Source organism: Danio rerio, chromosome 2 (genome assembly GCF_052040795.2).
Source record: "Danio rerio strain M-AB ecotype USA chromosome 2, GRCz13ab, whole genome shotgun sequence".
In the NCBI taxonomy this organism is placed as follows: domain Eukaryota; kingdom Metazoa; phylum Chordata; class Actinopteri; order Cypriniformes; family Danionidae; genus Danio; species Danio rerio.
The window spans coordinates 60,137,501-60,164,421 of NC_141022.1; the positions used below are offsets into that span (position 1 = coordinate 60,137,501).

The window sequence follows — 26,921 nt, forward strand, 5'->3', positions numbered from 1 at the left end:
GTTGTCTTTTGGTCACGAGTCTTATTCAAGTTAGGGACCGTAACATAATTGGGGGCTCGTCCGCTTCTCTTTAAGTTGTTTCACTTTGTTCTCTTTTTGATACCAAACTTGTTTGACTTTACTGAACGATTGTTAGACTATAATGTTTGGTTCTCATGGGGAATTCCTCATGACGTAATTTCGCGTCATAGGGAATCCCGCGTAGCGTGTCACACCGGAGCGTGTGCATGTGTGTGTGAACATCGTGTTTGTTTTGCTTGATCAACGCGGTTGCATGGCAAAGCTTGCTGGAAATGCAGGTAAGTGAAGTGTTTTTGTATACTGTCAATTGCATAGCGGCCTTTACTCCCCTGTTAGGTTAAAGAGGCGTTGTCCTTTGGACTTCGTCTGTTTTTTGTTTTTGTAGTGTCGCAAAGAGGCGGTTAGTGTTATCTGTTAACGCAGATATCTCGGGAGCACGTCCGTAGGATTTTGTGGGGTCGTCTATTATAGATTGTCTCACAATCCTGCTGGTTTTTAGTGCATAATAACCCGCCGCTGAACTGCGTGAAGACTAGGTGAGTTAGACAGGTGAAGTTCCGTTAGGCAGGCGCAGATAGAGGGGTGTATTTGCTCGCATTTGGTATACTTTGTAACGTTTGTTGTCACTTCACTTTCCTTTGCATTATCTTTCTATTTTGTTATATAGTTAATTTGCGGAAGTTTGTATTTTGCTGTTGGATGACTAAGATTTGACGCAGATTTGATTTCTTTGTATATTTGTTATTAATATTTTGACTGCGTGTTTTTCAATCTTATTATGGAGTTTAGTTTAGAGGAATTTGTTGCTCATCCGAGCATAGAGAAACTTGAACAGTGTACTAAAAGTAATCTGTTCTCTATTGCTGCTCACTTTGAAGTACCACTCTCTAAACAAGAGAAAAAACAGAAAATTAAAAATGAATTGCATACAGCCTTATGTGAAATGAGTATCCTTCCTCCTGTTAGTGCTGTCACTTCACGTGCTGATGTGCAGCCTGACTCTGAATTGCGTAGACTTGAGTTGCAAGTAGAAATACGGCGATTGGAGCTCAAGGAAAAAGAGCTAAAGCATGAATTTGAGCTGCGTAAATTTGAGATACAGGAAATTGGAAGACGTGAATCTGCTCGTTTGTCTAGGCAGTCAAGGGATTTTGATCCGGAAACAGACTTTGACATTAATAAATGCATTCGTTTAATTCCTCCTTTTTCAGAGAGAGATGTGGACAAATATTTTGTACTTTTTGAACGAGTGGCTACGACATTGAAATGGCCTAAAGAGGTATGGACTCTTCTTTTGCAATGTGTATTCACAGGAAAAGCCCAGGAGGCATATGCTTCTCTTTCACCTGAATTAAGTTTAAAATATGATCAGGTGAAATCTGCTGTTTTAAGGTCTTATGAATTAGTACCCGAGGCCTATAGGCAAAAGTTTAGGCGTTATAAAAAAGCTGAAAGCCAAACTTATGTCGAATTTGGTCGTGAAAAAACCGTACTTTTTGATCGTTGGTGTTCTGCACAAGAAGTGAAAAATTTAGAACAGCTTCGTGATCTAATTCTAATGGAGGAATTCAAAAATTGTCTACCAGACAAAATTGCAACATACTTGAATGAACAGAAAGTCACTAATGTACTAGATGCTGCGGTATTAGCCGATGAATATGTTCTGACTCACAGAGAGAACTTTGAAAAGCCATCTTTCTCTCCGTTGCAGCGTAGTCCTGTCACGCACTTTCACACTGAGCACAGTGCTAAAGATGCGGCTAGGCCAAGGCCAGTATGTGCTTATTGCAAAAAACGTGGTCATTTAATCAACAGCTGTTTTTTGTTGAATAAAAAGAAGCCTAAAACTGTGGCACTGGTAGAAAAAGTCTCAACATCAAACCTTTTTCAGTCAGGGTGTGTTGATTTGGAGATTTACTCACCATTTATAATGAAGGGAGTTGTTTCCTTGTCAGACAGTGATGTAAAAGTTCCTGTAACCATCTTGCGTGATACTGCCGCTTCTAGATCTATCATTCTACAAAGTGTGTTGCCTCTTTCTGATAAAACTTCGTTAAACTGCAATGAGATTGTTCAGGGATTTGGAATGAAACTTGTTAACCTGCCAATGCATTCTGTCCAGCTTGAGTCGGATCTGGTGTCTGGTCCAGTAGCAGTTGCAGCATGCACAGCTTTTCCAATAAAAGGAGTGGATTTTCTCTTGGGGAATGATCTTGCTGGGGGCAAAATCTTAGTGAGTCCTGAAGTAACTGCTGTGCCCTTTTTGTCTGAAGGCCCAGATGAACTGCAGGTGAAGTATCCAACAGTGTTTCCTGTATGTGCTGTCACTCGGTCAATAGCTAAAGCTAACTTGATAGACTCTGATGGCTTGGAGGATAGTTTTATGATAGATCTTGACAAAGAACCTAAAGTAGACTCTGATAGTGGCCCTGTTCTGAGTTCTCCATCTTCAGTCTCTGATTTTACAGAGTTGGATGGAAAATGTGAAAACTCATCAGCTGACAATGTGCTAGAACGTTCTGAGCTGTCTGAGAGCTTTAGTGGGGTTCGTATGTCAAAAGAACATCTAATTTCTGAACAAAGGAGTGATGATTCGCTCGTTTCTCTGTATGAATTGGCTGTCCCTGAAGAAGAGCTTATCGACAATGTGTCTGGTTATTTTGTCAAAAATAACATTTTAATGCGCAAGTGGACGCCATCTTCTGCTTCTGTGCATGATGATTGGAGCACTGTAACACAAATTGTTGTTCCAAAAAAGCTTTGAGGTGAAATACTCAGTTTAGCTCATGACAACCCCTTAGCTGGTCATTTGGGTGTCACCAAAACCTACGATCGTATTTTGCGTAATTTTTTTTGGCCAGGTCTAAAACGGGATGTGAAGTGGCATTGTAGAACATGTCATACTTGTCAAATAGCTGGAAAGTCAAATCCACCGATTCCACCTTACCCTTTATATCCTATTCCAGCTGTAGACTCGCCGTTTGATCATGTCGTGGTGGACTGTGTAGGCCCATTGCCTCGGACCAAATCTGGCAGTAAATTTTTGTTGACCATTATGTGCGCTTCAACACGTTTTCCTGAGGCCATACCCATGCGCAAAATTACGGCCACGTCAGTAGTAAAAGCACTGACCAAGTTCTTCTCACTGTTTGGGCTTCCCAAGGTAATTCAAACGGACCAGGGAACAAATTTTATGTCTCGTGTTTTTAAACAGGTCACCAATCAGCTGAAAATATCCCATAACTTTTCAAGTGCTTACCATCCTGAAAGCCAGGGCACATTGGAGAGATTTCATCAGACCCTTAAATCAATGCTTCGTGCATATTGCCTGGAGTTTGAAAAGGATTGGGATGAGGGTGTGCACTTGCTTTTGTTTGCAGCTCGAGAAGTGGTGCAAGAATCTACTGGCTTCAGCCCAGCAGACTTGGTGTTTGCACATAATATCCGTGGCCCTTTGAAATTGCTGCGAGACAATTGGTTGAATGAATCGGAACAAAAAAATATACTGGATTATGTTAGCTCTTTTCGGCACAAGCTACATCGTGCATGTGATCTGGCTAAACAGAATTTAGCAGTTGCTCAATCCAGGATGAAAAACTGGTTTGATAAGAACAGTGTGGACAGACAGTTTAAGCCGGGGGACAAAGTTTTGGTATTTTTACCGATTCCTGGCTGTAGCCTTCAAGCGAGGTATAGTGGACCTTATGTCATTGAAAAAAGGGTAAGTGATAGGGATTATGTGGTTGCTACCCCCGACCGTGTTCGTCGTAGCAGACTCTGCCACATCAACATGATCAAACCTTATTATGATCGTGGGCAAATGATTTCTCAGAGCTCTAAAAAAATAAAAACAGCTTCATCTATGCCTAACACTGAGTGTTCAACTGTCTCAAGTGTGTTACAGGTACAATCATTTTCCGGGTTGTCATCGGGTGCTGACAGTGTCATTGAGAACTCTGAGTCGCTGTCTGATCTTGAAGCTGGCGGCGACATTGAGAGTCCATCTGTGGCTACAGTTCAAGGATGTTTAAAAAATTCTGAGATGCTTGCTAATCTTGACTCTTGTTTTTTGCATCTTTCTGATTTACAGAGAACAGACATATTTAAATTAATTAAGTGTCATGTTTCCCTGTTTTCAGATGTTCCATCTCAGACTCATGTGCTGCAGCATGACATCGATGTTGGTGCTAATGCTGCGATTAAACAACATCCATACCGCGTCAACCCTGTGAAACGTCAGCGACTACAAAATCAAGTCAATTATATGTTGGCGCATGGTATTGCAGAACCTAGTATTAGCTCATGGAGCTCGCCCTGTCTTTTGGCTATGAAGTCTGATGGATCTGAACGTTTCTGCACAGACTTTAGAAGGGTTAACAATGTCACAAAACCTGACTGTCACCCTCTTCCTCGTATGGAAGACTGTGTTGACCGTGTGGGGTCGGCTGTGTTTGTGACAAAGTTAGACCTTCTTAAAGGATTTTGGCAGGTGCCGTTAACTCAACGTGCAAAGGAAATCTCGGCATTTGTTACACCTGATGCCTTCTTACAGTATACAGTAATGCCTTTTGGGGTACGCAATGCGCCCGCAACATTTCGGCGGTTAGTTAACTGCGTGTTGGGGGGAGTGCCAGGATGTGAGGTGTATTTAGATGACATCGTTGTTCATTCAAAAACGTGGCAAGAACACATCCATCAGTTGACACAGGTTTTTGAGAAACTGACTGATGCCAATTTAACAGTTAATTTGGCCAAATGTGATTTTGCAAAAGCAACGGTAGTTTACTTGGGTAAGATTGTGGGCAGTGGCATGGTAAAACCAGTACACGCCAAGATTGAGGCTATCACGTCATTTCCAGTCCCTTCCACACGTCGCGAATTACAGCGCTTTCTGGGAATGGCGGGATATTACCGTAATTTTTGTAAAAACTTTTCGACAGTAGTTTCTCCTCTCACCGACCTATTAAGTCCGAAGTCGGTTTTTAAATGGTCACCGGAATGTCAACATTCTTTTGAGTCACTTAAACACCTTTTAATGCATGCACCCGTCTTGGCGGCTCCAGTGTACGACCGTACATTCAAATTGGCTGTTGATGCTAGCGATGTAGGGGCAGGCGCTGTGCTTTTGCAGGATGGGCTTGATGGAGTTGAGCACCCAGTGTGCTACTTTTCAAAAAAATTCCAGAAACATCAAAAAGCATACTCCACAATCGAAAAAGAAGCTCTGGCGCTGGTTTTGGCCCTTAACAATTTTGAGGTTTATATTGGATCTTCATCTTATCCAATAACAGTCTACACTGATCACAACCCTCTCATCTTTATTCATAGAATGCGTAATTCTAACCAACGCTTAATGAGATGGGCTTTGTTTGTCCAAGCCTTTAACTTGGACATGAAACATGTTGCCGGTAAAAATAATGTGCTGGCCGATGCGATGTCACGTATTACCATATGGTGATGGGTGGTGTTTATTGTATTTTTGTTTTGTTTACCAGTCACCATTTTGGTGGTGGAGGTGTTGCGTGTGGCGTTCACTCCTGCCATTAATAATTACTTTCGATTGATCTTGTTTGTCCTTTTCCCTTTTCAGTTTTCTATTGGTTAACCTGGTGGCGTCAGGCCTTTAAAACAAACGGAAGCGGACTTCTACGGCCCCTCATTCCTCCACGTCACCACAGTCTTTGACGGCTTTATTGTTGTGTTCTCCTTTATGCGTTCCTTTTGATATTTGTTTGGAGTGGGGAGCTCCAACCTACTTTAGGTTTGTTTGGTTGTTCTTTATTATGTTGTTGGGCTCCCCATCTCTTGTCAATTTGGATTATTTTGTTGGTTATGTTATATTAATAAATAATTTAGCTGGAGCACTTTGGCCGTTGTTTATTATGTTACGTTGTCTTTTGGTCACGAGTCTTATTCAAGTTAGGGACCGTAACAAGGTGTTAAAAATAATGTCTGTGAATCCAGAATTTCAGTACTTTAAAAATGTTAACAAATGTATAATGAGCAAAATTATGTTACGCAAACAAGTAAAATGTGGTGGTTGACTTGTCAAACTGACGGCAAATTGTGCAAAACATCACTTAATTTTTTTGTCATGTTGTTCCCATGTAAATGTCTGCTTCCAAGACGTTAGAAACAGACATTTTCTTCAAGTCTTATAATTTAATGTTGCCGTTTCTTCGCTGTACTAGTTGTTACCAGGTTACAGAAAAAATAGCATGCTCAAAACATCAAATCAGATAAGAGGAGCTGAAAACAAATATGGTGTTTACGACCTCACAGAAAAGATAGCATTTAAAGACTTAAAAGCACAAACTTAAAATGTACACAATTAAAAGGTGACCATAGGTCGAGGTGGACACCCATGACGTGTGGAGTCCCACGAGGCTCGATTCTGGCACCTCTCCTGTTCAACCTTTACATGCTCCCTCTGAGCCAAATAATGAGAAAGAATCAAATCTCCTACCACAGCTCTGCTGATGACACTCAGATCTACCTAGCCTTACTGCCTAATGACTACAGCCCCATTGACACCCTCTGCCAATGCATTGATGAAATGAGCAATTGGATGTGCCAAAACTTTCTTCAGCTAAACAAAGAGAAAACTGAAATGATTGTGTTTGGAAACAAAGATGAGGTTCTCAAGGTAAACGCGTTCCTTGGCACTAAAGGTCAAACGACAAAAAATAAGGTCAAGAATCTTGGTGTGACTCTGGAGTCAGATCAGAGTTTCAATAGTCATGTCAAAGCAGTCAGTAAATCAGCATACTATCATCTCAAAAACATAGCAAGAATCAGATGCTTTGTTTCTAGTGAAGACTTAGAAAAACTTGTTCATGCTTTTATCAGCAGCAGGGTGGATTACTGTAATGGACTCCTCACTGGTCTTCCTAAAAAGACAGTCAGACAGTTGCAGCTCATCCAGAACGCTGCAGCCAGAATTCTAACCAGAAGCAGGAAATCAAAGCACATCACACCTTTCCTCAGGTCTTTTCACTGGCTGCCAGTTACATTCAGAATAGATTTTAAAGTATTATTACTGGTCTATAAATCACTAAATGGCCTAGGTCAGGGGTCAGCAACCCGCGGCTCTAGAGCCGCATGCGGCTCTTTAGCGTTGCCCTTGAGGCTCCCTGGAGCTTTTTCAAAAATGTTTGAAAATAGAAAAAGATGGGGGAGTTTAATATATTTTTTCAGTTTTAATATGATTTCTATAGGAGGACAAACATTTTAACGTTTTCAAAGGCTGTAAAAGTGTGTAGAATTAATATTTAATTTCAATATTTCTGCCAACGAAGATTTGCGTCAAAGCCTGCGACACACGTTTCTATCAGCAGGGTGGGATGCCAAGCAGGTGGCTGTTGTAAACAAACCGGAAGATAATAAAAGCATGGAAAACCGTACACAGATGGTGACTACATGGAGTCATTCAACATATTAGAACACCTATTTGCAGAATTCAAAATCAAAATCAAGATAATACAAAAAATTTAAGATACACCTCTCTCCGCAAAGACAGTGAAGGAAAGGGCTATTAAAATGGCAGGTAACATCAACGATCAGCAAACCAAGGACATTAATTCAGTGCCAGCATACTAAATTTCCTGTGATTTGACCGATATTCAACACGCTTTTATGCAGGTATGTGAACTCTGATGGGCTGCAAGAACAAATTATCAAATTAATACCACTGAAAGACCAGAGGCTGTGCTGAAGTGTTTACATGACAACGAAATAAACACCAACCATTTTATTTCAGTGGCTATTTAATCATGAAGGCTCATTATGTATTTATAGCCAACTTACTCATTTTTTAGTAGGCTAATATAGCTAATATAGATACATACAGCATGTGTTTCCTTCATTATAAGGCTTATATAAGGCTTTACATTTTTTGCGGCTCCAGACATATTTGTTTTTTGTTTTTTTTGGTCCAATATGGCTCTTTCAACATGTTGGGTTGCCGACCCCTGGCCTAGGACCTAAATACATTACAGATATGCTCACTGAATACAAACCTAACAGATCACTCAGATCTTTAGGATCATATAAACTAGAAGTTCCAAGAGTTCAGTCAAAGCAGGGTGAATCGGCTTTTAGCCACTATGCCCCTCGCTGCTGGAATCAGCTTCCAGAAATGATCAGATGTGCTGCAACGTTAGGCACATTCACATCAAGACTGAAACACATCTGTTTAGCTGTGCCTTTACTGAATGAGCACAGTGCTGCGTCCGACAGATTGCACTATCATGTTTTTCTCTTCTTCTTCATTCTTTTATATCACATTTTACCTGTTTTTATGTTTTGTTTTGTTTTTATGCATTTTTATTATTTGTTTTTATTTTTATTTTACTTGTTTCTTTTATTCTTATTTATGTAAAGCACTTTGAATTGCCACTGTGTATGAAATGTGCTATATAAATAAACTTGCCTTGCCTTGCAATTAACAAATAGTAGTGGACAAATTTAAATTGTAGTGATTAGGCAGCACTGTCCTATTCGGGCCAGTAATGATCCAGTCTACTGTTCTAAGCGTCTCTCATGCTGGCCCTAGGCCATCGGACAGTCCTTATTGTTGAGCCCTGGGTCAAATGTTAGTAATTTTTGTTGTGCAATACAATTGCAATGATGATAGCTCCTTGGCTTTTTAGCTAAAATTTTTACAGTTTGTTTATATATAACAGACAATGGTTTTAATGTTGTAATGTTCGTATGCGACCAGCTTGTAGCACAATAAGATAAATGAGGTAAAATCATTGTATTCATAAAAAGTTTAGCAGCAGCCACAGATAACTGATGCCTAATGTTTCTACAGATCCTCAGGCTTGCTCTAGCACTTTTGGAAACCTTCTTAATGTGTTTTTTTAAATTTAAATTGGAGTCAATAATTATACCTAAAGATTTAAAATGATCAACAATATTTATTACTTCTCCATTAACTGAAATATCTGAGCAATGCTCCTCATTTTTCTTAATTGAAAAAAACATTCCCACAGTTTTACTTACATTGAAAGTAAGACATGAACGATATAACCAATCTGAAACTTTTTTGAGTGCAGCAGTAAGTTTTTAAACATTAAACATCAATTTTTAAAGAGATACATAGAAAATAACCCCATTTCAAGAGTTCACACTTAGCTGATGATTTATAAAAGCTTGTTTGGCATGCTGTCCCGGGAGAGAGCCCCGAGCTCAAGGGCTCCTCGAGCCCGGGGCTTCCTCCCGTTGGCAGAGCGAGAGGGGAGCCCGAGCTCGGTGGATCTCAGAACTCCCCTGCTGCTGTAGCTAAGGGAACACAAGGGATTAGACAAAGCTTGGTTGTTATGCATGTTGAATGTCTTTGGATGGTGGGAGGAAACCGGAGAACCCGGGGAAAACCCACGCGGACACGGGGAGAACATACAAACTCCTCACAGAAACACCCACCGGTCCTGTGGAACCAGGGCTGGCAGTGTTCTTGCTGTGGGGCTCACAGTGCTAACCACTGGGCCGCCGTGCCGCCCAATCACAGGTAAAGGAGGAGAATAGGGGAGGAGGGGGTTTTCTTCCAAACGAAGATAAAGTGAACTGAAAACTGTGGCTATTTATAGTAGCTTAGGGCTCATATGATTGGAAGATTAGCAAATGCGAGACTGGCCGTGATAAATCATAAGCACGTGATCCTCTCGAAATTAGTTTATGAATAAACTTCACTTTATATTGAGCTAAAATATATTTGCCTGCCAAGCTACTTACATGAAAAAAATAGTATAGTAAACACTATAGCGTTTTTGAACCATACTATAGTTAAATACTTGAATTAAACTGTTGGAGTAATTATATGGTTGCTGTGGTACAACACAACTATAGTAATAAACAACTTATCCAATAAGCTGCTGTACAGTTGAATGCCTCAGTCTGCATGTAGATGCTTTATATTGACTGCTTATCCACAAGAGATGACGATTATAGAGTGGAGGAACTATGACGTCAATTTGTATGCAAAAACCCGGAAGCGAGTTAGCATTTTAGCACTTCCGGTTCCCTCGTCGCAAAGTCAATGGGTTTTTTGAATGGGGTTTCAGTAAAATCGCTTAAATAAGGTCCGTGGCTAACACCAACTCAAGATACTTTCACGTTTTGTTCTGTGACATAAAACACATCAGTTACAGCACACTCTTCAACTTTTAAATCGGTTATGCTTCTTTAAAAAGACGGTTGCTATCAAGTTGCTAAATGGGACTACAGGTGGTGTCGGAGACATTATACGTCATCGAGCTGATCTGGTCTGGAGCGCAGCTCGCTTGTGTTGGGCATTTGGAATAGGTCATTAATTAATTAATTAATTAATTAATTATTCATAATCGAAAATCAAATCGAATCGTGCCTTTAGAATCGAAAATGCAATCAAATCAAGAATTTGGAGGATCGTGACACCCTTAATAATTAAATTAAATTCACTGACCTTCAACATGCACTGTTACTAGATTAATGGGATTATTATTCTTTCTAAAAATTATTTTTAGTTCTGCTTACCTTCTAAATGTTATATCAACCTCTATCACTTGATCAATAAAAAAGGCAGACACACAAGTGCACTTTTAAATCAATTAAAACAGATAAATGTGTATAAAAGTTTAGAAAAAAATTATAAACGCACATTACATAACTTATTTTATTATACTTAAATATTTAAATACTTAAAAAGTGAAATTAGGCATTAACTCGAGCAGCTGTTTACCCAGGCTAACTGTCTCACTGATGGTTGCTTCTTTTCAAATATATACGCTCATGTTTGCTATTACTTTGCATGATCACATCAAGATCAGCTGGAGAAAGAAATGTTAATCTCTTTTATAAGATATTGCCATAGTCACTCGTAATGTCTGCGCTCCATTGATAATGCCTTTTTATAGTCACGGTGCGCGCGCTTAACTCTGAGTTGTCTACTCAAAGTTGATTGTCCCAACTCAGATCAGCTGTTCTGAAACCGAAAACTCAGAGTTTTTAATCTCTCTGTAAATCAACTCAGAGTTCAAGTTTAAACTCAGTTTTGTTTGAACCTCCTTACTGAAACAGGCCCCTGATCTCATACAGCCTCTATAATATTCAGGTCTGGACCATGTGGAGGCCATTCCATGACTGTCTGTGCTTCATCATCAGTTTTCTTTCTCCAAATAATAGGATTTCACTGCAATTAGCAGAGCATTATCATGCTGAAAATGAAAACTGCTCATTAGCAACCCTTATGTGCCTTTTTGGGAAATGCACATTGGCTTTCAATAAACAGTTGCACCTACAAAGAGCTGAGAAACATTGTTATTGGGTTTATAATCAGCTGTGTAATATCAGGTTTCTTATAGCACATCCCAGAGCTCTTCTTTAGGTTTAGAGTGTCCTATCTTTCTTTTTCTGTCCAGGCGATCTCATACAGCCTCTATAATATTCATGTCTGGACCCTGTGGAGGCCATTTCATGACTGTCTGAGTTTCATCAGCTGTTTTCTTTCTGCAAATAGGATTTCACTGCAATTAGCAGATCATTATCATGCTGAAAATGAAAACTATCACCACTGGAGTCCTTTCCAGAATGAGTGGCATAATGGCTTCCATCAATTCAGGCAATATTGCTAACAACACTGGTGGAAATGCAGCTTAAACCAGGAAATCCTCTCTCCAACATCGTCTTTCTCACGTCTTAAACAATAAAACCAAAATAATTCAAACTCCAACCTAACTCCGATCCTAACAAACCATACATAAACTGAAAGATCATTCATTCACACTGAATAATCTTAATTTTAAAAGAAATTTACCAAAAAATGTAGACTCATGACTGGTTTTGTGGTAAAGGGTCACATATATCCATTATACCATCAGTTAAACAACAGATGTAATGTGTGTAAGGCTGACCTGTATCGTGGATGTTCACTGGTGTCTGACGGAGAGCGCTCTGGGATGGATATGGAGGTGTTGGAGGACAGAGTCGTGGCCACAGATGCCGTTGTTGCTTCTTCAAATGATGGAGGAGTGCAGGACTGCAGACCTTAGAGAAGAAACAACAAAAAAACTTTTATTTTATTTAACTTTTTATTTATTTATCTGTAACATTTATTACATGTAAATAAAAAAAAAAGAATTACCCAGCAAAGAATGTTAAGCTAATGTTATCATGACATATTTTCTGAATGTACACTATTATATTTTCTTATGCCCAATTCACACGGGGTTTCAGCGTCAACGCATGGCAGAAGGCGTGTCGTAAGTTGGGGCTGATGCGTTCACCATATCAGCGTCAGCCAATTAAATTAAATCCTCAATCGGCTACTGTCTGCACTGGTGTTTTGCATAAAACAATCTGATTGGCTGACGCATTCATTGGTGCTTGAAAAGTTGAGAAATTCCCAATTTCTGCAGTGAGCAACGTCACTGAAGTGGCGCCAATGGATCCACAATGCTGTTCGGCAATGCCTGACATCACCCATTCAAAGTGAATGGGAAGCGCTGACGCTGACGGCCCGTGTGAATGGGGCGTCAGTCATACCAGTTTTATGAGGTAATTTTCTTTGATTCTTTTTGGTAATGTCACTAGCAAGGTTACTTAATGCCGAGTTCAGACTGCACGATTTTCAAAGTAGTCGTGTCACAGATGTGTTCACACTGCTTGACTATCTGGGCTTGCGTTTCGTCGCTGCTTTGTTTACACTGCAAGATGGATCGGCGACAGGGACTTTCACATTGCATGACTTTACTATAGGAAGAATCGCCGACAACTTCGTCCAAACTACGTCTCACAGCCAAAAACACGTCGTATATCTTTTGTTATTAACTACATAATGAGAAAGAAGCCTTTAATGAGGTAGAACATGTACATATTTGCTCACCTGGGTTTAAAGGGAATTAGCCATTTCTCCTCACCTTAAGTTGATAATAAACTAATTTCTTTCTGTATGAAACGTCAAACAGACACGGCTGCTCCTGAGTCCTGTCAAACCTCCACTAGTTTTTCCTCCAACCTAAAAAGAGCGCTTTTAACTTCTCCCCCAGCCTCCCGCTGGCCTGCAGTAGGTATACACACACACACACACGCAAGTGAATGCTGCTCTCTCATTGGCTGTAGGCGATCGCTGATGTTATTTTCAGTCAAAACTCAATTCACACGGCATGATTTGAATCGCTGACAGCTCCAGATATTCAGCACGCCAAATATCTCGCAGGCATCGGCGACTCATCGGTTATTCTCTCAGATCGCGTCTTTGATAGTTCATACTGTGTGATTGTCACTCATGTGCACGAGCACCGATTTGTCTGTGATTTCAGGCATTTGTCAGCGATTTCTCAAAACCTGTCGGCGAGCCAAAATCGGGGCTAAAATCACACAGTCTGAACTAGGCATAAGTAAACAAAAAACTAAAAACTAAAAACTGAATAATACTTCTGCATCGAGTAATCGCCGTAAGCCACGCCATGCATTTATACTTCTGCATTCAGTTTTTCTGCATCCAAAATCACATTCATTCATTCTCTTTTCGGCTTAGTCCCTTTATTAATCCGGAGGTCGCCACAGCGGAATGATCCGGCAACTTATCCAGCATATGTTTTACACAGCAGATGCCCTTCCAGCTGCAACCCATCACTGGGAAACATCCATACACACTCATTAAGACACATACACTTGGGATAATTTAGCTCACCCAATTCACCTATATCACACGTCTTTGGACTTGTGGGAAAACGGAGCACCTGGAAGAAACCCACGCCAACACGGGAGAACATGCAAACTCCACATAGAAATGCCAACAGACCCAGCCGAGGCTTGAACCAGCGACCTTCTTGCTGTGAGGCGATTGTGCTACACACTGCGCCACCGTGATGCCCCAAAATCACTAACTATTTCCTAATATAAATCACATAATATTTTCAAAGAAGGGCCAATAATTTGGACCTCAAAGGTATATTTCAAGAGTTCACACTTCAGCTCATGATTAATAGATAGCTTGTTTGGCGTGCTGTCCCAGGAGAGAGCTCTGAGCTCAAGGGATCCTCGGGTCAAGTCCTCCCCGCTTTATCAGGGCTAGGGGAGATTGAGCTCAGGTCGATCTCAAACTCCCCCGCTGCTGAGGCCAAGGTGAACTTCCTGAGAGTAAGGCCCCGTTTACACTAGTGTGTTTTAGTTTGAAAACAGCGTTTTAGATCAAAAACGATCCGCGTTAACACTAGCGTTTCTGAACATATCTCCGTCCACACTACGCCACCAAAAACGTATATCACGTGACCATTCGCGCACTCTGGGCATGCGCGTTCTAGTATAAACAGAAAGCATGCGTCGCGCTCGGCATTTGGTTATTGTTAGTCAACAAACGCCGGTTGAACAATGAACGTGATGGCAAAGAAAACAAGAGAGGTATTTTTGTGGACAGACGACGAGGTCGAGTTGTTACTAAACGTAACAAATGAATAACTGCACAATGGCGCCTAAAACAGACAATAGTGCAAACAACGTTCCCATTTCTGTGTCCATGTTCGTTACAGTGAGGGCTGGTCTGCTTTCTTCTGTTAACGTTAAAGCCATGTGTTATAGTCATGTGATAGGGGCTTGACGAATAAGGGAAAGATACACAATGACACAAAAGCCCCAATCAGGTAGCGAATCTCAGCAGTCCCTCCTCCGTTTTCAGATGTCTCCGTTTTCCCTCATCCACACTGAGACGGAGCAGCAGCTTTTCAGAATGAAAATGGCTAATCCAGCGTTTCCGAAACACTCCGTTTTCAGCGCTCGAAAACTCAGGCGTGGTGTGGACGGGTGGCGTAACCGTAGGAAAACTTAAGCGTATCAAACTAAAACGCATTAGTGTAAACGGGGCCTTAAGACAAAAGATTTTAGGATTTAGGCTTCTTTTATATATAATATAGAGCACATTTGGATGGTGGGAGGAAACCGGGGAAGCCCACATGAACACGGGGAGAACTTGCAAACTCTGCACAGAAATGCTAAATGGCCCGGCGAGGACCCAACGCCATTGGTATTCTTGCTGTGAGGCAACACTGCTAGTCACTGGGCCACCATTCTGGATAAAGGTGGAAGAAGGTGAGGAGAGGGGTTTCTTCCAGATGAAGATAGTTGTAGAAAGGAAATGGAGGATATATATATATATAGTGACTTGAGATCCTTTGATTGGAGGATCATGATAGCTAATGTGGGCCAGCCGGGTCAATCATGAGCACGTGCTCCTCTCGAAATTAGTTTAAAAGTAAACTTCACTTAATGTGGCGAACCTAAAAATCTGCACACATGAAGACAAACAGTATAAGAGTACGTCACTGACCGTCATTCTCCAGCACAGGGAAGCTGCGAGCTCCTCTCAGGTCATAAATGTTCTCGTCTCTCTCTGAGGGAAGCTGACTGGCAGACCAGGCCGCTCCGGGGACACTGAATTTGGGCACCGCCAGAACTGAGCGGCCCTTCTTAGCTGGAGACGCCTTCAGTGCTGAGGAAACATTCAATCATGCTCTTAATAATGCTTGTGCACTGTTCAAATTGACTATCCTTTGGTTATGTTGGTGGCTGTCTTTCCCTCATTGACTTCCATTATAATCACGTTTTCTGATTGCAATGTCTTAGACAGAAAACAAATCATGGATTCTTGATTGTTGCTGGTTTTTCCTGTTGGAAAGAGGAACAATTGACCATTTCTACTGTTGATCATCAGCTGGCAGCATTAAGTCTTCAGATAGGCCTGTGCAGAAAAAGTGTCTGGCTTTTATATGGAGTTCTGGAGTGAAACAGCAGACTACACTGTGTGTGCAGAAATACTTTTACTATGTTTACTATGTTCTGGGAGCTGAGATGCTTATTTTTATTTTCTCACATACTTTCACACACACACACACACACGCATGCACGCACTACACTCCATACAAAAGCCACAAGCTAAGCTTTTTTTGCACTGTAACTAATAATCAACAGTGAAAATGACATATTGTGCCTCCTCCCAACAGGAAAAACCAGCAACAATCAAGAATGCATGATTATATGGCTTTGCAATCAAAAAACGTCATTAAATTGGAAGTCAATGGGGCAAAAACAGCTACAAACATAACCAAAGGGGAATCAGGTTGCCCAGGGTGGATTAAGTTTTTGAAAAATTCCAAAGCATTTTCCCAAATTATGTGAAAATATGATTTGTCAGCAAACATCATTCCACTTGCTGAAACAGAGAGAAGGTTGTGGCCGAATTAAGCCTTAAAATCACCCCAGAGTGGATGAAAACAACCCAACAGCACTTAAGGGGTTAGTTCACACAAAAATTAAATTTAACCCATGTTCTGAAATACTCAGAACAGCCCGTCTAGTACCAACAACCATGCCACGTTTAAAGTCACTTAAATCACCTTTCTTCCCCATTCTGATGCTCGCTTTGAACTGCAGAAGATCGTCTTGATCATGTCTACATGCCTAAATGCATCGAGTTGCTGCCATGTAATTGGCTGACTAGTAATTTGCTTGCAGATGGACAGCTGTACCTAATAAAATGGCCAGTGAGTGTGTATATATATATATATATATATATATATATATATATATATATATATATATATATATATATATATATATATATATATATATATATATCAGAGGTCGCGTTAGACTTTCTCATTGTCCGTCATTTTAACGGAGAGGGTTGTAAAATTTCCGTCATAACTTATTATTAATCGTTATTTAATTTGCAGGCTTTCTGATCGCTTTTTTAATCATATTTGAATAATGATATTGCATGACGAGCATATAAGCTAAATTATTAATTAATTTATTTAACAAATGAACAAAAACTCCTAGCTGCCTTAACTCATATCTTCTTCCTGCGTCGACCTGAACTGGGTGCTTGCCTGTGTGTAATCAAACGCATCAAGGGAGACTGAGGGGGCACTGAGTCGGTAGTGCTCACAACGCACTCAAACGCACCCCAGATAGCTAAATACACTCGGGGCCAGTTCCGGCTAGACTCTCGCCTGCCACAGACTCCGTCAATCGGGCCAGATGCGGCGGCCTGGAGCTGGAGCGACTCAGTCTTCATATACCTTTTGGTATTACATTCATACTTGATACATGGTATTACAACCATCTGAGCTGGTATAACAGCAAACGCAGGCTATAATGTAAACACAAAGTGTAGGCACTGCGTTTAACCTTTGAATAAAATGCAAACAGCATAAATATCCTGTAACAAAAATAATCAAACAAAGGACAAAATAAATAATAATAAACGTTTATTGATTGAAAAAAAAATAATAATAATACTAAAAAATGAATAACGTTAAATTATTTTGTAGTGCACAAGAACATCAAAATAAAAACAATGAACCTGACCTCCTTGCTAGCTGCCGCTTGGTTGGATCGTATTTTTGTCTGTTCTTCATCGTCTACTGCAGGCATGTCCAAACTCGGTCCTGGAGGGCCGGTGTCCTGCAAAGTTTAGTTCCAACCCTAATCAGACACACCTGGGCTAGCTAATCAAGCTCTTACTAGACTTTCTAGAAACATCCTTGCAGGTGTGTTGAGGCAAGTTGGAGCTAAAATCAGCAGGGCACCGGCCCTCCAGAACCCAGTTTGGACACCCCTGGTCTACTGCATCACTTCCTATTTTTTCACCTTTATTATTAATATCACAACTATTTGGCCGTTTAAAGAAACTTCTCACTCAGCTGCTTTGACATTTTTGTAACTGTACGCAGCGGTGACCAAGAGGAGGCAAAACAAGGGTAAGCGCCATCAGCTGGACAGGAGTGGGAATTACAGTTAGCTACAAATTACAATAGATCACCCTCAGCGTAAAGCCTGGTTTATACTTCTGCGTCAGGTGACCGGTGTAACCCACGGCGCAGGCAACGCACGTGGCTGTGCATTTATACTTCTGCGCGCTGTCTCTGTCGGTCTGCATTAACACTTCCTAAACGCTAGTTGGCAGTGAGGTGTAAATGTTCCTCTGTGTCGAGTTTCTTCGCTGCTTTTTTGCTTTTCCTGAACACTTCCGGGATGTACAAGTGGCTCAAACTCGCTCATTTTAAGGCAGGAACCGGTGAACGTGCAACAACTTTAATCATGAGGTAAATACAAAACAAAACTTTCCATCCGGAGCTCCTTCATGGGACTCCACACTTGTAAACAATCGCTCGCGCGGCGTCGCACCATTCGCGCTGCTCTCGGTCCCGCCCAGACTCGTCAGCGCTACCGAGCCGACCAATCACAGAGCTTACGCTACGCGTCGTTGCGACATGTAGTTACATTTTTTAAGAGGTGCACGTCAGTGACGGCGATGGCCACGGTGAAGGGCTATGCGTCAGCGCTGTAGCATACGCCGGTGTTTGACGCAGAAGTATAAATCAGCCTTCATCCGTCAAAATAGCAGATCACCTTCAGATTTTTCCATCACTGCTGAAAAAAATCCGTCAATGACAGAAAATATTCAGTTAACGCGACCATATATATAAATATATGGTTACCCTGCAGTACAGTACAGTGTCGATTAAGTTAACATAATTGTTTTTACTAATTTAACTAGACTGAACATAAAACAATAAAGTTATTCTCAAAAAAACACAAGAACTATGTTGATTCAGCTCATTTTAAATAAATAATAAATCGTTTTAACATACAGCAAAAATAAATTTGAATGTCTAACTATATATAACTTTTAAGGTTTACAATGCAAGTCCAATTAGATGTGTGTGTTTGATAAAGATTCAGTGTGGACCTAATTATTGCGTAAGAGTTATATAAAAATGATCCCCATGTATAAACATCATCAGGTTGTGTTTATGGATGTATAAACGAGAGCAGATGTGCATTACCGCACATTATAATAACCTGCATTAGTGTCTGCATACTTTTACAGCAGCTTAGCGTGTGTTTTTCCTATTAATTTCCCCATAAGGATTAAAAAAGCATTCATTAAAGCACTACAAGCCATAAACCAAAGCAAGCAGATATGAGGAGAATCACAACATTACACACTTTGATTCACAGCAAAGAGGTAGAAGAAAATCAGACAAATCACACAATAAGCTGTGAGCTTTTCACTGTGGTTCATTATTAAAATCACATTATTAAGGTGAACTTTAGATTAGTTTATCAGTCGAGACTCACAAGTGCTCTTCTTGAACACATTGGCGCTCATGAACCTGAAAAAGCGGTCGGCGTAGAAGTTGGGCCGGTGGACAGAAACAGTGTCCTGATGGATGGAAAAAACACAGCATTAGTACATGACAATCTGCTTAGTTTTTGAAAACTTCCTAAACATTTTCCCAAATTATGTGCCAAAAAAAGGTTTATCAGCAAGAGTCATTCCATTCGCTGAAACACAGAGAAAGTTTTGGCCAAATTAAGACTTAAAATCACCCCAGAGCGGATGAAAACATCCCAACAGCACACAGGGGTTAAAGGGTTAGTTCACACAAAAATGAAAATTACCCCATGATTTATTCTCACAAGGCAAGGCATACTTAGGGCTGGACAATAATTTGATATCAATATATATTGCGATAGATTTTTTTTAAATAATGGTGATATCATTTTTAAACCCATTTCCGGTTTTCGATACATTTGCATCCGTATGTTTTATTATATTTATATACATACATACATACATACATATACAAAATGACGCAAAAATTGGTTCCAAATAATCGGAACTTATCTTGACAAACTATATATGACATCTACATTTACAACCCCAAATAAAAAAGGGACAGTATGGAAAGAAGTGATATCTAAATTGACTTGTATTTCATTGGAGACAATACAACAAACATTATTTGAAGGGCACCTATGGTGAAAAAGTGTCTGTTTGGACAGAGATGTGTGTAAGTATAGTGTATAGGCGGTCATATTGCGGTGATATAAACACACCCAGTCCTTTTTTTCAATTTAACAACATAAAAACAGTGAGGCAATTAGAGCAGTTTACAGACCAACTGCAACTTGACGTAGGAGTGTGGTCCCCCCGCCCATCGAATTGATTGACAGCTGCATACATGTTCCGGTAGTCACGTGTATAATCATGTCAACAAGACAGGACGTACGCGACCGGGAATTGAAGGTTTGTTCAGTTCGCTAGTATCATCAATCGTCATCAAATGTGATCAAGAGTAAGTTTCACAAGTTTAAAATGTTTTAAAAGAGAGCATGTGTGAAATGAATTACAGAGATTTACTTCAGCTTCACTTCATCAGCACAGCCCTGTGTCCGAACAATTATAAAAGAAGAAGCTTCAGTTCCGGTTTGTGGACGTGAAATCAGGTTTACTTTGTACATTAACATAACAGATATCCACACAGCAGTGGAGATTAACCTGTATCCTTTCACATTTGCGCGCAAAAATAGTGCAAAGCTAGACGCGGCGTCTTTGCATATCGTGTCCGTGCTGGGTATGCCTGTCTGTGTGTGTGTGCACGTGAACTTTGTAACGACATTGTGTGTGACTCATCGTTGTGACTTAACACAGCAAATGCATCAGATTCTCATTGGTAAAGTTCTTACTGTATTCAAGCGATCTCGGAGCGATTACTTTAGCGTGAGCCCTGTTCACATATGCCAAACGAACCGCGCTAACTGGGCAATCGAGACACGTTCCGAAACAAAAGTGTAGGTGTTAAAGCACCCTTAAGGTGGGCAACAGTATAGGGTCTTCATTGTCCCTGCAGCCTATAATTATTATAACATTTGCAGGTATTTAAGGAGAAAAAGAAGAGGGTGAAAAAAAAGGGAAAGAAACAGAAGTTGCAAACTGAGTGGAAAGAGATGCTCTTTCAGACTCTCAGTATCTACAGTGAACGCTTCAGATCCACAGCGAAACCAAACACAGGAGATCCTTATCAAGCGCCTGATCCACTGTCACTGAGCATCTGCAGCGCACGCACGCACACCTGTTGTATTATCAGATTAGCAAGTAACTTTTATCTATATATTTATTTAGTATATTATTTTACCTGTGATGTGTTCCCCAAAAAATCGATGAAAAATGAAGTATAAATGTGTTTTAATGGAATGGGCGGAGCTACATTTACATTGTTCTGATTGGTGAGATTTTTTTGCACAGCATCATGGGTAATGTAGTTTTTAACCACAAATTCAGCTGTTAAACATTATTATTTTAAAAAGTAAGTTGATAAACTGATGTCCTGTTGTGTTATCAGCTCACAGCATGCCAGTTTTTAAAGGTTTATGAGCTATTTTAAAAATAAAACTTGCTGTCTTCAGTGAAAATTAAGCTGTAATTAAAGCGTATGATATAATAATGCCGTATTTGAGTGTGTTTCTCACCCCATCATGGACCAGAGCTTTCCACGTGTGCTCCAGCTTCTTTATGAGTCTGCAAAAACAAGACACACACACACACACACACACACACACACACACACACACACACACACACACACACACACACACACACACACACACACACACACATCAGCTTACTGATTCACAGAAACACACACTGCTGAGAGAGATCTGGCTTTATCTCCTCTGACTTAATGCAGTCTTCCAGAAATATTACATAAGAGCATAAAAAATAAGCGCAACGCTGGTGAAGATTATAAAGCTGAGTGTGTGTCATCACAGACGCTTCATATGAAAGCCTTTAACATGAGTCAGCAATCTAAATATGATGTACAATTAAACAAGACATAACATAAACATAAAATAACCAAGATGCAAGAAGTGCATATAAAACATCAATTAAACCAAAATCCCATTTAGTTAAAACACAAATAGATTCACAATGTTTCTACTAAACTAATATATGAATAAAATAAACAGGCAAATTGCATAAATTAAGTTAGTTAAAAATGTCCTATGTTTTAACGTATAGCTTAATAATGGTTTTAAATAGCAGCTAATATTTTTGTGAAAGATTCTTAAGATAAAACTCTGATTTTTATCTAATTTTATTCTGAATTTTGAGAATAGCAAGAGCCAACAAATAAATAATAAATCAATGAATTAATAATGATAATCAATAGGGCAGCACGGTGGCACAGTGGGTAGCACAATTGCCTCACAGCAAAAAGGTCACTGGTTCGAGTCCCGGTTGTGTCAGCTGGCATTTCCGTGTAGAGTTTGCATGTTTTCCCCATCTTGGTGTGGGTTTCCTCTGGGTGCTCCGGTTTCCCCCACAAGTCCAAATACATGTGCTATAGGGGAATTGAGTAAGCTAAAATTGTCCGTAGTGCATGTGTGTGTGTGTGTGTGTGTGTGTGTGTGTGTGTGTGTGTGTGTGTGTGTGTGTGTGAATAAGTGTGTATGGGTCTTTCCCAGTAGGCTGGAAGGGCATAAGCTGCATAAAACATATGCTGCATAAGTTGGCGGTTCATTCCGCGGTGGCGACCTCTGATTAATAAAGGGACTAAGCCGAAAAGAAAATGAATGAATGAATGAATGTTAAGTGTAATGTTGAGTCACCTGTAGGACTGCAGGATGTCTATAATGCCGATGAAGAGCAGCAGTCGCTCTCCTTTCCCACTGACTGCAGGAATGCCCCCCATTCTACACATATACACACACACGAAGAGAGAGAAAGAGAGAGAATAAAGTGTTATTTGACCATGTCTACGATCAGATCTCCCATGAAAATAATATAAACAATTTTCATTAAGGCTAGTTCACACTACAGGATTTTAAACATCAGCAGATCGCTGTGCCGTTCACACTACATGACCTGACTTTGTGTCTTTTAATCTCTGTGGTGTTCACACTACGCAACACTCCGTGAATGATCCACAAGAGGGGGGTCACACACTACATGATCTGACAACATCTCATTCCCCAACAGCTCATTCAAGCTACCAAACCACAGCCAATGAAATGTTGAGGGAGGAGTCGTCAGAAAAAGCTGAACACTATTGGCTGCTTGTGTGCTGATGACATCACTGACAGCGTTTCAAGCTTTGGAGAAAGCATTTAAAAACATCGTCAAATCAGCTGATTTATCAGCGCATTAATCACTCATCTGCAGGTTCCAATGGAGAGATACACAGAGAGTTTTTAATTTTTGTAATTTTATAACTCTTTGAAATAAAACTAACATATTTATAACACCCTGCCGTTTTCTAACAATCAGTGTATTTCTTTCTGACATTGTTATTTTTTTATTACAAAACAGTAAAGAACTGAGCATTTCTGCCTTAAATTACCATATTGGTCAAAATGACTGCATGCATGTCTGATACTTTTCACTGTGACTTTAAATATGTGTGCATTTTCTTGCCTGGCAACTTCCTGCTAACATAAACAAAACTTTCTGATGGCAAAAACATCAATTTACTTCAGATATCTTTCAAAACTGCATATTCTGTGCTGTGAAATAGCTCCTGTTTGAAAGTGAAAATGAAAGCCAAGACCTTTGCATGTTCTAGTATCTTAACTACATATTTATAGGCTGTATTACTAAAAAAAAAGATTATATTTTTTGGGTAATGTGTCATTAAATATGATGCCAGACATTCAAAGCTTAATTTTAATATCTCAATAATAGCTTTGAATGTAAATATGTTGTGACAGTATGGCGTTTTATATGAGAACGGTCAGAATGAGCAGTATGGTAATTCTAATAGTTACAGAAGTCTAGTTCCACTGTTAATATATCCTACTCTCATGTCTGTGCTAACGCAGAATGAAGCCAGTGCACCGATGCCCATTCTGACCAATCACAGATGTTTCTGCTGAGCTTCTGAACACACAGGCACGCGGCTCATGCTGATATGCTCTCTCATTGGCTGTAGATCGTCACTACATCTGACCACACGTGGGGTTGAGTCGGCCGACTGCTCTGGAATATTTAGCATGCTGAATGTTGGATTTCCGTCTGCGAGGTGTCGGCGACGCGTCAGCGAGCCTCGTTGATGCGTTGCTCAGTAGTTCACACATAAAGAGCGGCGAGCGCCGTGCACCCGCAGATTTCTTCCCGATCACAGCCCGATCTGTCGGCGAGCTCGTTAACTTCCAAATCGTGCTCAAATCAGGCTTAAAATCCTTTAGTGTGAACTAGGCATTAGGGGCATCACGCTGGCGCAGTGGGTAGCACAAAAATTTTGCTGGTTCAAGTCGCTGGGTTAGTTGGCATTTCTTTGTGGAGTTTGCATGTTCTCCCCGTGTTGACGTGGGTGTCCTTCGGGAGCTTCAGTTTTTCCCACCTGTACCACATGCGGTACAGGTGAATTAATGAACTAAATTGTCTGTAGTGTATGAGTTTTAATGAGTATGTATGGATGTTTCCCAGTGATGGGTTGAGCTAGAAGGGCATTCGCTGTGCAAAAAACATTTGTTGGAATAGTTGGTGGTTCATTCTGCTGTGGTGACCCCAGATTAATAAAGGGACTAAGCCGAAAAGAAAATGAATGAATCCCTTCTAGCAACAACCAATGTGTACAGACCCCTCCCCCACAGCTGTAAAGACTGACGATTGGCTACTTCGACTGGAAGGCCGGATTTCCTTTGCTGTGGTGGCCATACTGACTGTTGCACTTTTCCCCATTCACAGTAATGCGAATGAACTGTCTTAGTACAGGGGTTGGATGATGAAACCGAAATGCATGATTTTAGACCTCAATAATTCATTAGCATAGTGTAGGGCCTGCTTGTTAGAACTATAGGGTGCACATGGTGCTCCAGAATGGTTGGGTAGGCCTTGGCAGTGACCCGGCAGCCATCTAGCACAAGTATTGGGAATACCATGATACTGCAGCCCAAACCATCACCAGCCCATCCCTTAATGCTTTATTCTGCGCATGCAGTAATCTGATTCCCAGTATTGGGTTGCAGCTGGAAGGGCATTTGCCGTGTAAAACATATGCGGGATAAGTTGGCGGTTCATTCCGCTGTGGTGACCCTAGATTAATAAAGGAACTAAGCCGAAAAGAAAATGAATGAATGAATGCAGCAGTTTCGGTGGGAGGCTTCTTTGGGGCTTCTCCACACCGTAACTTTCTCGGATGTCAGAAAGACAGTGAAGGTGGACTCATCAGAAAACAATACATGTTTCACATTGTCCACATCCCAAGATTTTCACTGCTGGCACCATTAAAACCCACATTTGGCATTGGCATGAGTGAACAATTATTATTACACAGAACTCATTGTTCAGATGCTTTGTTTTATTTTTATGTTTTTATTGTTTAAGTTTTACAAAAATCTGCTTTAATCCCATGTCAACAGCTGCTTTGGAAATATTATCTGCAGAAAAAAAAACATGACGTGTCCATTACTTATTTTCCCCGCTGTATTTATAATATTAGATGTGTCGTACGTGTCGTCGGTGTCGATGGAGTCTCCGCACGCCGCTCCGCCCTGAATGGACTCCATGGCGGTGGAGTAAAGCGCTCTCTGAGCCGCCGGCCGCTTCTCATCACTGCCCTGAGATCCCTCCATCTGACGCTCCCGCTCCGCCTGCTCCACATTATGAACACCCAGCAGCAGACTGTAGTCCATGATCTTAAAGCTCTCCAGCACCTGAACACACACAACACAACAGCAACAATCAGAGCTGCATAATATAGTGCGGCAATGATACAGTATAATGTCAATTACTCCTAAATAAATAAATGGAATAAGAAAATTATAGCTTATAATTATAATTATTTAGTTATTATAGCTCACACATTTAAAAACAGCTTTCATTTTTTAAAATCATGGTAAAAGCTTTAACCTCTTAAGGCCTAAGGTGTTTTTTACATGCATTTTTTTTTTCTCTTTGCTATTTGGGCTTATTGGAACCTAATTAGAATAAAAACTAAGTATCATCTTTTGATATGATGTACTTTTAGAGAAAAATGATGTCCATATATGTGGACTTGTGGTCCGAATTTTACACTTTTTCTGACTGTTTTGTAATGCATATGTAACATAAAAATTTTCTTTTGAACACATGTAGCATCAACGCTTCTGTGTTCGTTCTTGCTGTCAATCGCGGGGAAAACGATCGATGAAAAGTTTATGATAAGCCGCTGTGAGGGCGCAGATTTGCCCTCGGATTTTGATACAAACCTGATCAATGAGCTCAGATGACTTTATGACAAACACAGAGCAGAATATAAAGACAGAACGTGTGGCCCGTATGCTGGATTCTGTGACCGCTGCACCCAGGCTCTCCCCTGTTGATCTGTGAAGGCTCAAGATCTATGTGTGTATGCGCGCACGCGCGGTGAAAGCTCTTACTCGCGCTTGTTATAATCCATATGAATATTCTGATCAAACTGAATACAATCTTACATCAATAACACATGGTAACCAACGCATTACTAATAACAAACAATTATATTAGATTGAAAACCTTCTGTAAAGTTTTTGTTAAGGGCGTCACATGTGCTGTCAGTTTGGTGTGTGTATGTGTGTGTGAAGCGAAGAGGGAGAGACAGAAAAGAGGAGTGCTTTTCTCGCAATGAGACCAAGTTACACGGGTCCTCGTTCATTCCCCGGCTGCAACTAAAAGAGTTCACCCCGAATCTAATATTATTCGGCCCTGGAGTAATAAGGCCCTATTCACACGGGGCGTCAAGGTCAACGCTTCCCATTCACTTTGAATGGGTGACGTCAGGCGTTGCCGAACTGCATTGTGGATCCGTCGGCGCCGCTTCAGAAGCGTTCCTCGCTGCAGAAGTTGGGACTAGCTCAACTTTTCAAGCGCCGACGGAAGTGTCAGCCAATCAGATCGCTGTATGCAAATACACCAGCTCAGACAGTGGCCTATTGCTGACTGAATTTCATTGGCTGACGCTTCTATGACGATCGTTTCAGCTCCAACTTCAGACACGCCCTCTGTCAAGCGTTGACGATGAAGCCCCGTGTGAATAGGGCGTAAGTAAACCTCCCTGCTATCTCTAACACAACAAAGAGACAGAGCAGGAAAGGCTTTCATATGTAATATTTTT

At 40.6% G+C, this 26,921-nt stretch overlaps 2 protein-coding genes across 10 annotated transcripts in view; both read right to left on the bottom strand.

Annotated features, from left to right (window-relative positions):
* The window catches only part of pip5k1cb (phosphatidylinositol-4-phosphate 5-kinase, type I, gamma b), a 754,787-nt gene that overhangs the window by 656,045 nt on the left and 71,821 nt on the right, over positions 1 to 26,921 (bottom strand). For 8 of the 9 annotated variants that reach the window (XM_087238424.1, XM_087238421.1, XM_087238422.1 and 5 more), the window contains 6 exon segments: positions 25,301 to 25,503; positions 22,459 to 22,542; positions 21,319 to 21,367; positions 19,144 to 19,228; positions 15,326 to 15,487; positions 11,913 to 12,045 (listed from right to left, as the gene is read on the bottom strand). In XM_087238424.1, the coding sequence (XP_087094550.1) occupies positions 11,913 to 12,045; positions 15,326 to 15,487; positions 19,144 to 19,228; positions 21,319 to 21,367; positions 22,459 to 22,542; positions 25,301 to 25,503 (716 nt within the window). 9 annotated transcript variants of the gene reach the window in all.
* btbd2b (BTB domain containing 2b) overlaps positions 1 to 26,921 on the bottom strand; it is a 1,074,195-nt gene that overhangs the window by 13,945 nt on the left and 1,033,329 nt on the right. The window lies entirely within an intron of this gene.